We start from the raw sequence: 17,597 nt of genomic DNA on the forward strand, positions 1-17,597 counted from the left end.
GGATTTTGTTGATTAAAACTGGAGTAATTTGATGATCAATAGTCTAATATGCAAGGTTTTCAAACTTGCGTCCCGACCTTTTTACCAAGATTGCCTGAGGTTTTACTAGTAAATCATCATTTTTGATCAAGTGCTAGGATTTGTTGGTGAACAAGACAATGATTCTTCTTTTTCTTCAATTCTCTGGTTCAAAGATCTAGAAAAAAAAAACAGAAATCGAGATACCAAGAGGACTTCCAAGTCAAACAAGAAACAAAACCGAGATTAAAATCATGATTCAGACCAGATTATCCTCATTGCATAAGATGATGCATTAGTTGAAAACCCTTATTTTACAAGTCGGAAATGTTCATTGAATCTATTGATATAAACGTACCCATAAATGAATTATAAGTATTTCAAAAATGTACTCACTACATATATCTTCCCAAACTCAATGTGACACTACTGCATTTGATACTAAATACAAATCCTTTCATCCATGTGGGAACATCTCTGTTCTCCAGTTAACAGTTTTTCACTTCGGGATCTTTCCTTTTTCACACATGGGAAGGGCTGCACTAAAACTAATTTGGTGCAGGTATATCTTGCTCATCAGGCATGGGTGGGACAGCCATACCCCCGGCTGGTACTGCCGCATGTCTTCGCTGCCGATTACGAAGGTAGAGGACCGTCAGTAGAAGAACGAACAAAGTGAGTATTGTTACGTTGCCTTCATCCATGATCACCTTTTCAACCCATGCTCCCACTTTTGGATAAACATCAGGTAACGAATCGATCATATCAACCTGAAACAATAAAATATAAGATATTCCAAAAGTTCATTAAAAATCCGAATGATCCGAATCCGATTTTAGTGGGTTTGAACCCTTGGAGTAGACCAGAATAAAAAAGATGGGTAGAATAAGGGTTGATGTCCCTTGATCCAAGTTGGATCCAGGTCGTTATACATCCATCCCTGTATATCAGCCTAGATATGAATGATATATTGCTTTGAAAATTATACTCTTTATGTTTTTCAAAATATCATTTTTCTACTACTTTAATATAACATAAATTCTTATAAAATAAAAGAACTATAATAGTAAAATAGAATAGTATAGCAATTAGAAAAGAAATATAGTGAAAAAAGGTGAACAGTTCAAAATTATCCAACCCAAATCAAGAAATAGGTGCGGATATGGTTTCAGCTAATAGAATCCAAATCAGATTTGGATACGGATTGAAAAAAAAAATTCGGATCTGAATACACTTAGATCCACTCCAAAGCCATCCCATTTTAAACCCTAAATTTCAGAGGCATAGTTTCAAAATATTATATGCTTTGTCAGGTAATGGGGAATTTTCAAAAATATTGTAAATCTGGTTGCTTTGTATATTCGAGAGTAAATTCCACGGTTTCTGTAAAAAGATCCTCACCAGGAAACTGTCAGCATAGTTTTTCCTTATATATAAGCTCGTAAGGGCCAATGTGACGGGCAACTTTGCTGCTGGTTCATTCTCTAGGGCTTGATCATAATATCGCTTGGCAAGATGAAGATCAAAAGGAATCCCTTGGCCATGCTCATGCATGTAACCAAGGTTGAACATGGCTTGCGCATTGGATTGTGACTTGGCATGCATATAAGCCTCCGCTGCGCGATCATAGTCCCTCTCGGTACCCTACAAGGAAAGAAAAGCGTAAGCAATATGAATTGCACGGAGATATTCAACAGGAAACAAATATAAAACAATCATAACAGCTACAAAACTTACTACTCAAGACACATACCCGGCCGTAGTAATATGCATCCCCAATCAGTAAAGCAGCATGTTCATTACCCTGCTCTGAAGCTTGCCACCACAACGCATGTGCAAGTTGATGCCTTTCTGCATCTGTGCAATATCCCGATTCTCCCATACACATACTGTGTTCACCATATTTGTCAAGAATCCATGCAGCGTTACTTTGTGCTACCTCATAACCTAGCTCTGCCATTCTCGAATACAATAGGAATGCTCTGCCCACTTCACCTTTTAAGTATGACTCCAAAGCCCATTTTAACAAGGAACTCCAAGGTCCCCGCTCTGCAACTAATTTGTATAATGCAGTAGCCTGACACAAGAAAAATGTAGCTGTCAACCATGTATCTATTAAAGAAAAAGAAGAAAAAAAAAGGAAAAAAGAAAGATAGGGGGACTGAAGAAATAGATGTCCCATGAAGAATCTCCCCAGACATGTTGGGGAAAATAAGAACCAAATGACGATACATAAAAGAAGAGTACGGATTTTGATAGCAATAAGAATACATATGATGTCCTCAAGTCTATTCAGACGAAACAAAATGAAGTGCTCCACCAATCAAAACAAAGATCTGTCCCAAAGCATTTGTAAAACACATAAGAGTCTAAAAGCTACAAACCAAGATATCTTAGAGATGCATAAAGATGAAAAACATACTGGATCATTAGGACATTATAAGCATAAAAGCTCTCATTTTCTTTCGGAGTAAAACTCTTCAAAGCATTTTGGGCATCTTTGAAGATTTTGGATTCTGGTGAGAGCTTGTCTATCAGGGATAGAGTACATTTTTGTCCTTGGCATTTCTATATTTTGTTGTATTGGTGGACTATCTTAGGTAGGTCCCTTCCCTTTCTACTTACCTCTCTTCCTTCATAAAATCATAAACTACTTAATAAAAAGAAAAAACTATGAACAAGCTTAAATGTTTAACAACTCCCCAAAATAACAGGAATCCCAAGGCGGTGCAAGCTTAAATACTTATTAAGGTAACGAATTGGGAACTCTGGCGGTAAAATTAGACTGATTGAGATCTGGGATCTTGGCTCCTGGCTCCCTCCCTCAAACTTCTTGATTCAATCATTCCCCAACATCTTCCCAGGACACCATTTTGCATGGGACTTATATATAAACACTCTTGACTCCGGTTCTGATTACCTGGATTTTAGAGTTCACTCGTTTCGTAGCTCGAGAATCCAGACCCCAAGCCCCAGTTGAAGCAGCATGTTTCTTCTAGAATAGAATGTGTTGGTGTGCAGTATGTGTCCATAATTTTATATATTATCAGGCTTAACCTAGGCCAAAAATTTCCCTTGACAGCCCACATGCAAAAAAAAGAAAGATGCAATAGACGAGGGCTCCTATTATTATTTCCTCAAAAAGCTGCCAAACACTTCAACTACTCAGCCCTCTACCAAGAGCTTTAATTGCAGACAGTTTTGCAATGAGAACTAACAGTCGTTTTGATCACAAAACTGTTTTTATTTTTCAATGGAAGGTATGTTCACATAATCCAATAGTTTTTTCAGTGCATATGCTACATAAATCTAACCAATGTAGCACCCAGTTGCAAGTTTTGTGTCCGTATCATGCAACCTTTTACAAAGAAATAAAATGGGTTTCAGCTCTGAAACAAATAAATGAGCAGTCTAGCACCCTCATATTTACCCACAAATGATTGAATGAGCCCACCTCAATGAGTGGAAGGAAAGAATCTGACGTAGCAAAAGCGTGTGAATCAATAGATTCGATAGGAATTAAGATATTGTGTTTAATAAACACTCAAAATCAATTTGAATCAATTGATAAATCAACAATAGCTTGAAAGAAAATAAAACATAAAGTTAAAAAATAATTAAGAGAAAGGATAATTGAATTGATGATAATAATCAATTTTGGATTTGGAGCTCCTTATATAGGTAACTCCATCATAATTAGGGGTGCACATTGGATTGGTCTAAACCGAGAACCGAACTGGTTATGGGTGGTTTGGTTTGGTTTTATATACAGTCAGTTCGGTTCTAGGTTAATAATTTGAAAAACCAATTGATTTGGTTTGGTTCTCGGTTTAGATGTGTCCTAGAACTGAACCAAAATACATGAGGGGACGTTTTATTCTAATGAGTCCTACTTTAAAGCATTAAGTGGCTTCAAAATTAAGGACCCTCTTTATTAAATGACACGTGATGTCCTGAATTTATTTCATACTCTTAGATTTTCACCAAAATTGGAATACCCCCTTGGAAATGCCACGTGTAGTCCAATGGAGAAAGTTTCATCAACATTTTAATGAGATAAATCCGTTTAAAATTTTTCTTCATTCAATCAATGGAGACAGATATATTCCAAATTAATGAGACAACTTTATCTTTAAAAAATAAATGAGATAGCTTTATGTCAACTCAAAAATTAAATTGACTAAGAGTCCCACTACCCCTACTTAGTGAGGAAAAAATAGCTTACGAAGTCTCATTCACGGTCAACATGGCCTCGAGATGCACTCTATTAGTAAGGCTAGTCGGGCTCCTTGAGATCAAATAAAAAAATAAAAGATTTTATTCTATTCAATCGTTTCACCCTCTTTTCTCTTTATTCACTCCTTCATTGAAGCTCTCTTTCTCTTTCATTCACTCCTCCAACTCGAACTCTAAAAAATCAATTAGACTTTGAATCGATTGAATGATTTCATTGAAGCTCCACATCCTCAACTGGAGCTTCTCCTCCATTGAAGTTCTTACAGATGAGACGATTGAAGCTCCTCCTTCGTACAAACCAACCTTTACTCTCCTTGGTGGCAATTCATTTAAGGAAAACAGCCTTTAGAGGCAGGTTGAGGCAGTAATCCATTTGAGTAAAACTATTCTTAGAGACTTTGATTGAAAAGAGTCTTTATGATTTAGGATAATTGAGAACCGAACCGAACCGAACCAAACCGACTTAAGGTCGGTTTGGGTTGGTTCAGTTCTAGGGCTAGTCGGTTCGGTTTCGATTCCAAATTTGTAGAACCGATCATATTTGGTTAAGTTCCAATTTTCCCCCAATCCGAACCAAACCGAACCATGTGCACCATAATCATAACAACTTAGAATCCTTCTAAAATACTAAAAATTAACATTTCTAACTTATCTATAACATAATAGCAACTTTCTAATTCTATTGTAAATCAATTTGGATATTTCTAATTATAGTCTAAATAATAAAAATAAAGTATAAAATAAATTAGAAACTAACAAGGAATTGTACTCCTAACATAACTATTAAATAAAAATCCTACAAGAACTAGAAAATATAAATCCTACTAAAACTAGAAAATAGAAACAAATCCTACTAGAATTAGGAAACTACTTAAGATTCTAACTGGAACTATAGATGTCCTACATCAAAATCATTTAGAAATTAGGTCATCAGCACTTGAAAATTGATGATTAAGTTTTGAACGATGATGACATCCGATATGAGTACTCAAGAAAATGACATTTATTTCATTTGCTAATACTTAGTTTGTCCATGACGTAGCGGAAGCGTGTGAATCAATAGATTCGAAAAAAATTGAGAGTTTGTGTTCACTGAGACACACAAAATCAATTTAAATCAATAGATTCAATTGATAAACAAGCAATAGCTTGGAAGAAAATAAAATATAAAGCTAAAAAAATAATTGAGAGAGAAAAGATAATCGAATTTTCATGTTTGGAATTAATTGAATTTCATTTTTGAAGCTCTATAGATTCCTTCATCATAACTAAGGGTGCAACTGGTTCGGTTTGAGGTCAAATTGGAACCGAACCGACATAAGTCGATTCTACAAATTCAGAACTAAAATCGAACTAATTAACCCTTAGAATCGAACCAACCCAAACCAATCTATGTTTGATTTCGGTTTAGTTCACAGTTCTCCTAAATCATAATGACAATTTTTGTTTTCCTAAACCAAGGAGAGTTAGGGCTCAGTTTGTACGAAGGAAAAACTTCAATCATCCTGTCTGAGTTATTCAATTTTGCAATAAATCTTCATTGGAGGAGTGAATGAAGGAGAAAGAGTACCACTCAATTGAATAAAATTATTTATTTTCAATTTGGTCTAATTAGCCTTACTAATAGAGTACATCTCGAGGCAATGTTGACCGTGGATAAGGCTTGATAAAGTATTATTTCCTCACTAAGTTAGTAAGGGTGGTGGGACTCTTGATCAATTTAATTTTTGATTTGACATAAAATTGTCTCATTTCTTTTTTAAGATAAAGCTGTCTCATTTAATTTGAATATAACTACGTTATTGATTGAGTGTGAAGAAACAACTTTAAACGGATTTATCGCATCAAAATATTGATGAAACATTTTCATTGGATTACACGTGGCATTTTAAAGGAGGTATTACAATTTTTACGAAAATCTAGGTGGGTGGAATAAATTTAAGACATCTCGTGTTATTTAATAAAGAGGTTCCTTCATAATTTTGAAGTTGCTTATTGTTTTAAAGTGGTACTCGTTAGAATAAAATAAATTTATTTATAACGTTTTGTACATCGTCCCATACATGTATTTTGGTTCAATTCTTGATTTGGTTTGGTTCTAGGACACCCCAAAACCGAGAACCGAACCAAAGTATTCGTTTTTTTTAAACTTTAACTCAAAACCAAATCGACTTTATATAAAACTGAATCAAACCGCCCCTAACTGGTTCAGTTCGGTTCTCGGTTTAGACCGATCCAACGTGCACCCCTAATCATAATAACTTAAAAACCCTCAAAATACTAAAAAATAATTTTTTAATCTATTTATAATATAATACTAACTTTCTAAACCTATTATGACTCAGGTTGTACACTTCTAAGCATTTTTTATTGTAGCCTAAAGAACAAAAATGAAATTAGAACAAAATAAAAACCTAAAAACAACAAAATAGAAACTAGACAAAATAGAAACTTCCTAAAGTGACAATGAAATTGAAATCTTACTAGAACTTGGAAAAAAGATTCCTCCTAAGGGGCTTTCATTGCAAGGCGTCAGATTTTGGATGGGGTTCTAATTGCTAACGAAAGTTTCGATTCAAGAAAGAAGTCGGGGATTTCGGGGCTTGTGTGTAAAATTGACTTAAAGAAAACCTAATATCATGTTAGTTGGCCTTTTCTAGAGTATGTTATGAGGAGGATAGGTTTTGGGGAGAGGTGGATTAGTTGGATGTTGAAATGTGTAGTTTTGTCATCGTTTTCTATTTTGATCAGTGGGGCTCCAGAGGGGATCTTCAAAAGCAAGGAGATCCATGGTCTCCATACTCTTTTTGTTGACCATGGAGGCTCTTAGTAGAATGGTAGTGAAAATTGTAGATCTGAGGAATCTATCTGGTTTCAGAGTGGGGAGTTAGGGGCGGCTTGTTTCACATCTGCATTTTGTTGACAATACTCTTATCTTTCTAGACAATTCGGCCGTGCAATTGAGATTTCTCAGTAGGATTCTTGGGTGATTTGAAGCAATTTTTGGAATTCCAGTTAATCTAAAGAAAAGCAACATTTTTGGAGTTAATGTAGCTGTTGGGGTAGAGTTGCTTGCCGCTTCAATTGGCTTTGGTGTGGGAGTTTTGCTAACAACTTAGTTAAGGCTTCCTCTCGGTGCTACATATTCAAGCAAGGAAATTTGGGATTCGACTATTGAAATAATGAGGAAGAGGTTGAGCTCTTGGAAAGCTAGGTATATTTTCAAGGAAGGGAAACTATCTCTTATTAAAAACACGCTTGCTAGTATTCTTAATTATTTCATTAGGCTCGTCTCATTGCCGCGGAGTGTGGAATGGAAGATGGATAAGATCTGTAGGAACCTTTCTTGCATCGTAAAGATAATAGTAGAATTGGAAGATGATATGTTTTTCGAAGAACAACGGGGGTTTGGGGATTAAGAATTTTGCAAATATGAACACATCTTTGTTGGTCAAATGGCTTTGGAGGTTCGCGTTGGAAGATGATAGTCTTTGGAAAGAGGTGAGTGTCTCAAAAATATGGGGTGAAAAAGTTTTGGTGGGCAAGCGAGAGACTGAGAGGGCCAATGGTTATAGAGTTTGGAAAGGTATTTTGAAGTTTATTCCTTTGTTTCGAAAGAAGGTGCATTTCAAAGTGGGGAGGGGAAATAGGATTCGGTTTTAGAAAGACTTGTGGTCTGGGGAACAACCCTTATTGGAGTTGTTTTTGATCTCTTGCGATTTCCTTCTTTAGTTTGGGAAGCAAAGGTGCCTTCTAAAGTTTCAGTTTTTGTCTGGCAAACAACTTTGGATAGAATTACTACCATGGATCAAATTAATCAAATGATCCTTTCAAACACCTAATTGTTGTATGTTGTGCTTAAGGGATGGGGAGCCCACAAATCACTTGCTTCTTCATTGTGCTATTGCACATCATATTTGATGTCACTTCCTTGGGTTTTTCAGAGTAGTGAGCTGTTTTCCGCTTTCTATTAAGGCTCTTTTGGAGTGTTGGTTCTCTTGGGTAAGAGCGTTTAGAGCTTCCAAAAGGATTCTTTGGAGCATCCTTCTGGGTGCTATTTTCTGGGGTGTTTGGAAGGAAAGGAATAGACATATCTTTGAGGGCAAGGTGCTCCACTTGAATGATCTTATTCTATCCATCCTGGGTTTTTTGTTTTTTCAGGGAAAGTTGTTTAAAGAGTTTAAGGGCATCTTCTTTGAAGATTTTGTCATTAGATGGGATTTGGTGTGTAATTTAGAGATGGCCTAAGGGGTTATCCTCGCTCCTTTTTGATAAGATGTATCTCGAGGCCATCTCAACCATTTTTTCTTTAATAATTTTTTTTTAACTTATTAAAAAAAAACCTTGGAAAAAAGAAACAAATTCTACTAGAATTAGGAAACTACTTAAGATTCTATCTAGAATTCTACATATCCTACATCAAGCCCTCGTTCTTGAAGAAAACTCATCGTCAAATTGTTTTTGAAAGCTTTTTTTTTTCCTTGTTTTTCATTCATCTCTCGCTCTAATCCAATTCCAATAATATCCATTCTTCAAACTTAGTTTAGAGAATATAATTAACCATAATATATCATCAAGCAAATCCATTACATATGCATTATCGTTTATCTTCTTCAAGATACGAAAGGGTCCAATTCATTTCAATTTGGTCTTATTGTAAGTTTCAGTAGGGAAGCTATCATAAACCATGACCAAGTCTCCTACTTCATAGCTTCTGAATATTCTATGCTTATCGACATCAACTTTGTATTTGTCATTAGAAGCTTCAAGGTTTTTCACTTGTTCATTCAATATGTCATGTTCTTTCGAACTCGTCCTATAATGGGACAGATTTTGAAGGCTTGTACTGGACATCAAATCGATGTGGTGTTGTATATTCCTCATGGGTGACAATAGATCTGATAATTTTGAAGGAAGAACATAGGAGAATTCCCCAAAGAGGGATTGCACTTGATGAGAAACTTGAGTAGGAGGGTCTCGATTGGAAGGTTGCATTACCATCACAAACATTTGACTTGTTTCCCTTAAGTCCTTATTGATGTTGGTAGAAATAAAACATGTTCCCTTCTCCTTGGCTGGTTGGGCAATTTTGGGCTTTGTATAAGAAAGGTGTAGACTCAACACCATTATGCATGAAAGAATAAATGTTGACTTTACTTCGATATGTGATATCATTATTATAAAGTCAAGGCCTTCCCAAGAGGATATGACATGCTCTTATGTGGACAATGTTATAAATAATCTTATCCTTACATTGCCCAATGCTTAAAAAAATGGAGCATTGACTGGTCACATTCTTCTTGCATTCATCGTCCACCCAACCTATAGAATAAGGTCTAAGGTGTTGCGTAGTAAGTAGCTTGAGTGCATCAACCATGTGGCTTGAAATTATATTTTTCGAACTTTTACTATTTATAATCAATTGGCACAACTTGCCTTGCACCTTACATGTAGTCCGAAAAAGACAACATATTGTACTAGCAATAAGTTACGAATAATACAACTAGGATGTTTACCTTCTTCAAACATTTTGAATTAAGCTTCCAAACAGTATTAGTGTTGATGTTTCATCAACCATGAATATGGATCATAGCAAAAGCTTTGATGCCACTTGATGTAGCGGAAGCATGTGAATCAATAGATTCGGAAGAAATTGGAAGTTCGTGTTCAATGGAACACACAAACTCAATTTAAATCAATAAATTCAATTGATAAACAAGCAATAGCTTAAAAGAAAATAAAGCATAAAACTAAAAAAAATAATTAAGAGAGAAAAGATAATTGAATTAATATGTTTGGAATTCATTAAATTTCGTTTTTGAAACTCGTTACATAGATAACTTCATCATAACAACTTAGAAACCTTCTAAAATACTAAAAAGTAACTTTCTAATTTATCTATAATATCATACCTACATTCTAAACCAATTATAATTCAATTTAGGCACTTCTAATTGTAACCTAAAGAATAAAAATGAAATTCGAACTAGATAGAAACTTAAAACAAATTAGAGACTAAATAATTTATAAACTAGGCAAAATGGAAACTTCCTAAAGTGACTATGAACTAGAAATCTTATTAGAACTTGGAAAAAATAAATAAATCCTACTAGAATTAGGAAACTACTCAAGACTCTATCTAGAATTCTAGATGTCTTACATTAATCCAACACACAACAAAGAAGAAAATTGACATAAGAGTGATTGCACCCAAGGAGAGTTACAAGTTTCAATGCATGGCTAGAAAGGTATGGGAGCTCTTTATCCAGTTTAGGATCTTCAAGAACATCCCAAGTATGGTTTGTCAGCAAGACCACTGTGACCTTTTCTTCCAAAGGCCACATTCCATGGATATTCCCCCCTTTCATGATTATTTGGGGTTAAAGGAAGCATATTTTCAGGAAGTAATTATCTTAATGAAGGGGATCACTTACTAGTGTACAAGGATTCCATTTTTACGTAGTAGCATGTTGTTTCAGACATAAGGTGTAGTTCTCCCTTTTTCTTATCCTCCCTTTATTGTTATTGTACCCTTCCCTAGTAGATCACTTCGACTTACTAGGGATTCTTCATTCTATTTACTATTTAATAAAATTTATATTTATCAAAAAGAAACTACATTCAAATCCTTAAGTTTGAAATTGAAAACCCACTATCCAACATCAAAAGTTTTCAGCTCAATGGATAAATAGTAGATGTCTCAACTTCTCATTTCATGGACAAATAAATTACAAGCATGCCCCTGCTGCATGAGAAGATATGATACCTTTATGCCTTTATATGACCAAGGCACCAATATTAGCAGGATACAATACAAATACAAATACAATACTTCAGGTACTTATTTATAACGAAAAAACAAACATTAATATGAATATAAATTCAAATCAATATTCCGGCAGTGTCAATGTTACAAGTAATATAAAAAGTATGCCATAGTATTTATTTGACTATGATAAACATTTTAATTGCATGTTTAGACACATTTATTTACGTCAGCTCCCTATATGTGAAATGGGTGGGACATTCGCGTTTGTATTTTTCTCCGGATTTTTGAAATAGTCATGTATCTGTTTCTCATATCCATATCTATGTCACGCTCACGCCACCATATATGAGAAATTGCAAAAAAAAAAAAAAAACTGATTCTCAAATTTGGTAGCATTACCGTATCAATAAAAAGTAAACATCAAGTCAAATAATTTAAAATGAAAAAAATGTTAAAACAAAAAACCAAACTGGACTAGCATGATAAAGGAAGTGTTTTAAGAACAGTATGATAGCATAACAGTATAAATCGAATTGAACTTACCATCGGAAGATTCTTCTTAAGCCCTACGCCTGTTTGGAACATTCTTCCCAACTGATAAAATGCCTTCGGCTGACCAGCATTAGCTGCTGTTATGAATAACTTGCATGCTATCCTCGAATCCCTTTTTACTCCAATCCCCTTGAGATATAATACCCCAAGGTTATAAAGGCCACCAGCCTCCTCATTCTCTGCAGCCTTCTCAATGTACTCTTTCGCCTGTAGAGAGATGATTAAGCTTCATAAATAGCAATAATTGGGAGTTTGAAAATGCTGGCTCGACTTTCAAAGTAAACAGCAACTAAACAAGTTAACTATCTGAAGAAATTCAATGATCTTGTTTGGATGAAAATAACTTGCAACAAAACAAAGAAGGGTTTTGTTACCGTGTGCCCTAAGGGCACACTTTAAAGTGCATTCAATACACCTCGGAAATTGATTTTCATACCAAAAAATGCCCTCAATTTTTATATATACTAAAATACCCACAAATGCTTACTTCCAAGGTGTATTTAATGCACCTTAACGTGTGCCCTTAGGGCACATGCTAACAAAACCCAACAAAGAAAGAAGTGTGCAACCTATACTTATTTCTTGTTCTTCCTTAGAACTAATTGAAATAGCAAACAATCCATCCTATGATTGATATGTTTAGTAATTTCCATTGACATATGCTTTCACAAGAATGCTAATAACTTTAACACACAAGCAATGCATTTTATTGGAGGGAAACTGATAGAGAGGCAGATTTTTTAGCTCAACTTGGAGCCCAAGATGAGTGTTTTTATGTAAGTGAGGAGAATGATTGCATCCCTCAGGAGTTAGCGAATATTTTGGTATTACATTCGCTAGTTGATTTTAATAAAAGGTAGGGGTCCCTCCAACCCCAGCTTACTGATCCAAAAAAAAAAAAAAGACTGATTATGGAGATAAGTAGTTCATGATGAACTTACTTTGGTATAGTTCTTTTCCACTCCATAGCCATTAACATACAAATATCCCAACCCATTATAAGCTGGATTTTGTTGTTGTTTGGATGCAAGTGTAAAACACTCAAGCGCCTTAGTATAGTTCCTCTCAACTTGAGCTCCCCTCGCAAAAATCTCACCGAGAAGCTCCATCGACCGTGGCTCCCCCTTCTCCACAGCCTTTGAAAACCATGATAATGCTTTTTTGTGATCACGCCTCACCCCTCTCAATCCAAAATAGTAGAAAAGCCCAATTTTGTGCATTGCCCCACCATTTCCTTTCTGTGCCTGGTATTCCGTGATCTGGAAATCCTCATCTTCTTCCCCTCGTGACTTCCTTAATGCCTCCTTGTTCTCCTCAGCTCCACTGTGAATCCTAACAGGTTCAATCACCGGGTCTTTGGATATCAAGAAACTTGACACTGCTGCCTCTGCTAATTCTGCATAAAGCTTCACCGCTTTCTCATACATCTAAAACCAATTAAACAACAAAAATGCATTAAATCAAACAAAAGAATTTCTTTCTTTCTTTTTTAAATTCATGTGTGTGCGTAAATTAAGGTATAGTAACAAAGTTCAGATTCATCAATTATTCCAATTGGCTAATTCAAATAAGTTTGGGAAAGTTTTGCACAAAAAAATCAGGAACATTTGGGATGTAATAGAAGTAATGCTTTTTCTTTCTCCTTTTTTTATTGTGTGACATTAAGGCATAGTAACTAAGTTCAGATTCATCAATTATTCCACTTAGTTAATTCATATAAGTTCGGGAAAGTTCTGTAAAAAAAATCGGGAACATTTCAGGGATAATACAAATGATGCTTCTGGGTTCCTAATAAAAAAACCCATCATCTTCAACCTCCCTAAAAACCCTATCTTGTTCTTGAGATTTGAAGATTTAAAAAGATAAATTTTCTGAATTTGAAGATTATAATTTTTCTCTTTTAATAATTCACCTATTAATTCCTCAATTCACCGATATAATCGACTGGTCTCTTATATTCTTAAAATTTTGTGGTTAATTCAAATAAGTTCAGAAAGGTTTTGTAAAAAAAATTCAGGAAAAATTTGGGAATACTAGAAATGATGCTTTTGGGTTTCTAATCAAAACCCATCATCTTCAACCTCCCTAAAAACACTATCCTGTACTTGATATTTAAAGATTGTTAAAGATAAAATTTTAGAATTTTAACCTTAAAATTTTACCCCTTTCAATAATTAACTGACAAATAACCGATTAATTCCTCGATTCACTAATTTAATTGACCGGTCACTTATTCTTAGAAATTTTGTGACCATGAATTAGGGTGATTAGGGTTAGGGTTTCAATACCTCATTTGAGAATTAAGAATACGAGAGCCATTTTGTGACCCGTCTCTAGTTGAGTTTTGTAAAAAAATCTGGAAAATTTCATCATAAAAATGTTATTTTCCGGTTTCTTTCCAAAAACAATCATCTTCAACCTCCCTAAAAACCCTATCTTGTTCTTAAGATTTGAAGGTTGAAGAAGACAACACTTTTATCAATGATTAATTCCTCAATTTGCCATTAGAGTTAGGGTTTCAATACCTCTTGTCGAAAGTAAGTATACGCAAGAACCATTTTAGACTGCATATTACCACCTTCAGAAGCAAAATGATGATTCAAGAAAGCTTTCGCCCCATTTCTCTCTCTCAATTGTCCCATCCCATAAAGAAACCCCAAAGCCGACTGCGCGTGAGCAAACCCATTAACAGCCGAAGTTTTGATTTCCGAAACAGCTTCTTCCATGAGATTAGGATCACCAGATGTTAGAGCAGAAATCATTTTTCGAACTCCAGAGTAATAGAAACCCTCGAAATCGGTTTCTGGAGAAGCAAGAGTGGATTCAGGTTGGAAAATCTGACGCCATGAACCTGGATCGATTTCTTCTTCGGTTTTGGTCTCTAAGCCTCCCAAATCGTCCCATTCGGGTGAGAGATCTTCTTCGAATGAAGAAGATGGAGGGTTGTCTTCGAGATCTTCTTTGGAGAGAACGAGAACGAAGGGTCGAGCAGTTACAGAGACGGGAAGAAGGAGTGAGAAGAGAAGAAGCGCGTAAGATAAGAAGAGTTTGGTGTGGGAATTGTACGCGCGTCGACGCATCTCTTTGATTTCTCTCTCTCTCTCTCTCTCTAGAGATCTGTTTCTGTCTGCGTGTTGAGTTTTAAAAGAGAGAGAAGCTCTGGTTTGTTTGGTTTGCGGAGAATCGAAAAACAGTAATTGGGGGAAATGCCACGTAGGATTACAGTGGGTCCCACTATTAACACACTCATAATCGTCTGATTGGTTATATTTCCCATACCACGTTGGGTTTCCACGTCACGGATCTCTGTTTCACTGAATGAATTTTATTTTGAATCGTGATAATCTGATTTACCCACGTGGCATATTCATCGACACTCTGACGTGACAGATTCGATAATCGTAGATCTGCTCTACTTGAGATATAGAATGACGGTTCCCAATAAAAATCTGTCACGTGTATAAAGATCAATTGTAAGTTGCTAGTGGAGAAAATTTCTGACCGGTTTAAGTGTTTCAATTTTTAATTTTAGTTTTTACACGTGGCGGCATGCCATTCGTTCATTAGGTAAAGATATAAAACTCAAAACAGCAAATCTTGCTCGATTAAATTGGGGTTGACCATAAAAAATAAAATAAAAAGTTAAATTACACCTTGATCCCTTATGATTTGACAATTGCACTCACCTTCCTTTGAATAGGACTGGCAATGGCTGGGTGTAGGTCGGGTAAGGCCTCTACCAGCTCCACACCTGAAGTGAGACACACATACCCATACTCGATTTTTTATCTGAATCATAAAGTGTTACCCAAATCCTAATTTTTACCCAAATTTTAGGTGGATAACTATACCCGATTTCTTACCTGAATCTTGGTTCACCCAAAATTTTACCTTTTCACCTAAATTTTTTTACTTGAACTAATAATTTTGTTTATAATATTATGTAATTATATAGATGTCATGTCTTAACAAAATGCAATTGAATAATCTATAACTTAAGACATGTGACACAACATCTTACATCAGATTTATAGATTAAGTTGTCAAATTAAAAATATCAACAACTAAATCTAGTAATTAAAAATAAAAATAAAAAAAATCAAATTCTCCATGATTAAGTAATTCAGAAATAAAATAAAAATAAACATCCACTATCAAATTTCAAACCATTCATGATTAAGTTTTATATATCAAAATATCATCAAAGATAGAATCATTCAAAATTAAAACATAAATTAATATTCAATTTAAATATCTTTAAGTTCATTCTAAAGTTTAAAATTGAAATCAAAATTCACTCCTAAAATCTTCTCCTCAAAATCGAAGTCTGACATGAAAATATCTTCCCCCATGCAAATCCTACACAAAAATGAAACAAATGAATTAATATCACTCTTAAATCACTCTTAATCCATTGACATGTCCCAAAATCGTGTACACAACATACGAAGAAGAAAAAAAAGCTACTGAATAAAAATAATTTATTACCTGAAAAATAAACTCGACGGAGATGAATAGTATGTTGATGAAAATCCGATGTTAGCTAACAGAATGTCTCAATTAGAGTCGGCTATGAAAAGTATAAAAGGCATCGATGAAATTGTAGCAGGTATTGAAGTTCTGAACCGCATCCCTAGAATTCATTTGCCTAAGAAGTTTGTGATGCCGGAAATGGACAAGTTTAGTGGTATAGGGTGTGTAAAAACACATCTTAAGGTGTATGTTACTAACATGCGCACTATGGGGCTCAGCGACGAACATATGACGTTGTTATTTCAGATAACTTTATCAGGATCAGCACTACGCTAGCTAATGTCTCAAGATCCAGTTATTGTGGACACCTGGGAGAGCATGTCAAAGGTATTCTGGCATCAGTATAAGTACAGTACCGAGATTGAGACTTCAAGAAGAGATTTGGAGGCAACTATGCAGAAAAATGGAGAGACATTTACTGATTTCATTGATCGCTGGAGGGCCAAGGCTGCCCAAATGTGGGATAGACCGTCAGAGAAGGAACAAGTAGCAATTATCCTAAAAAACCTTTCATAAGGATATGCTCAGCACTTAGTGACCCAATATCTCTTTACTTTCGAGTCATTGTTACAAGCCAAGAGCCAACTTGATGACGCTTTTGCCTCTAGGATTCTCTCTAACCTCTCGGATAACAAGCCTAAGAAATCCTATGTTTCTAAACCTAGCACCAACCATGTCTACATAGCCAACACGTCAGCTACCCCAGCTCAACCCCCAATCCGAACTAATAACCACGCTCACCCAAGTCAATCTCAAACTCCGCGTCAATTTACCAATCTAGGGATGAGTCTCACTGTAGCTCTTCACAAATTGGTGAAAAAAGGGTTTCTTACCCCTATCCAACCCTGACCTCTACCTAATCCCTTGTCAGCTGGACACAATTATAACTTGTTTTGCGAGTTCTATCAAAACCCTGGCCATTACACGGATCGATGTATCACCTTACGCCACGCCATTCAAAACCTTATTGACAATAAAAAGGTCACAATCCCTAGCCCACCAAATGTCACCACTAATCCCCTACCCACCTATCAACCTCCACCAACCCTGAACATGGTTTCTCACATACCATTGCCATTCGACCCTGTCTCTCTTATCCATCCCATCCAAGTCAAACCGCCTAGTTACCCCCTTACTGGGATAGCCTTCACTGATGAGGTTTTCACCACAAACTATGAACCATTTGATTTAACCTCAGATGATACGTATTGTTTATCCTTGTCTCGATACAGTAGCCCTGCATTCACTAGTTACTTGTTGGCTCAGATAAACTTGAAAAGCCCTGTATTTTTTATAGATGAAGATCCATACTTGCTGACTGAAGAAGATGAGCCCTACTCTCTCTCCTGTGATGAAGTTAGACATATTACTCGAAGGAGAAGAGTTTTTAAGCCACAAGAACTCTATGTTGATAATCCGGCAGGCCTGGCAAGAAAAGAAAGAGAAGATCCTATCAAAGAAAATATTAAAGAAGATAACTCCATGATCA

The 17,597-nt window shown here is 35.5% G+C and overlaps 1 protein-coding gene across 1 annotated transcript; it reads right to left on the bottom strand.

The window, feature by feature from the left end:
- Positions 1-327: 327 nt before the first annotated feature.
- On the bottom strand, positions 328-14,728 carry EBS5 (HCP-like superfamily protein). The gene is made up of 6 exons (XM_086453572.1): positions 14,101-14,728; positions 12,517-13,002; positions 11,567-11,782; positions 1,772-2,095; positions 1,420-1,662; positions 328-788 (listed from the first exon to the last, which is right to left on the bottom strand). Exons 1-6 carry the CDS (start codon positions 14,653-14,655, stop codon positions 567-569), a joined length of 2,046 nt encoding a protein of 681 aa, XP_086309698.1. The 5' UTR covers positions 14,656-14,728; the 3' UTR covers positions 328-566.
- Positions 14,729-17,597: the final 2,869 nt, after the last annotated feature.

Source organism: Akebia trifoliata, chromosome 9 (assembly GCF_017979445.1).
Source record: "Akebia trifoliata isolate Shusen 1 chromosome 9, ASM1797944v1, whole genome shotgun sequence".
Classification (NCBI taxonomy): domain Eukaryota; kingdom Viridiplantae; phylum Streptophyta; class Magnoliopsida; order Ranunculales; family Lardizabalaceae; genus Akebia; species Akebia trifoliata.

Coding starts and splice junctions, on each gene's coding strand:
- EBS5 (XM_086453572.1), bottom strand. CDS start 14,655: ATGCGTCGACGCGCGTACAATTCCCACACCAAACTCTTCTTATCTTAC. Junction 13,003..14,100: donor ATACTTACTTTCGACAAGAG/GTATTGAAACCC, acceptor AATTGGTTTTAG/ATGTATGAGAAAGCGGTGAA. Junction 1,663..1,771: donor ATGCATATTACTACGGCCGG/GTATGTGTCTTG, acceptor CTTTCCTTGTAG/GGTACCGAGAGGGACTATGA.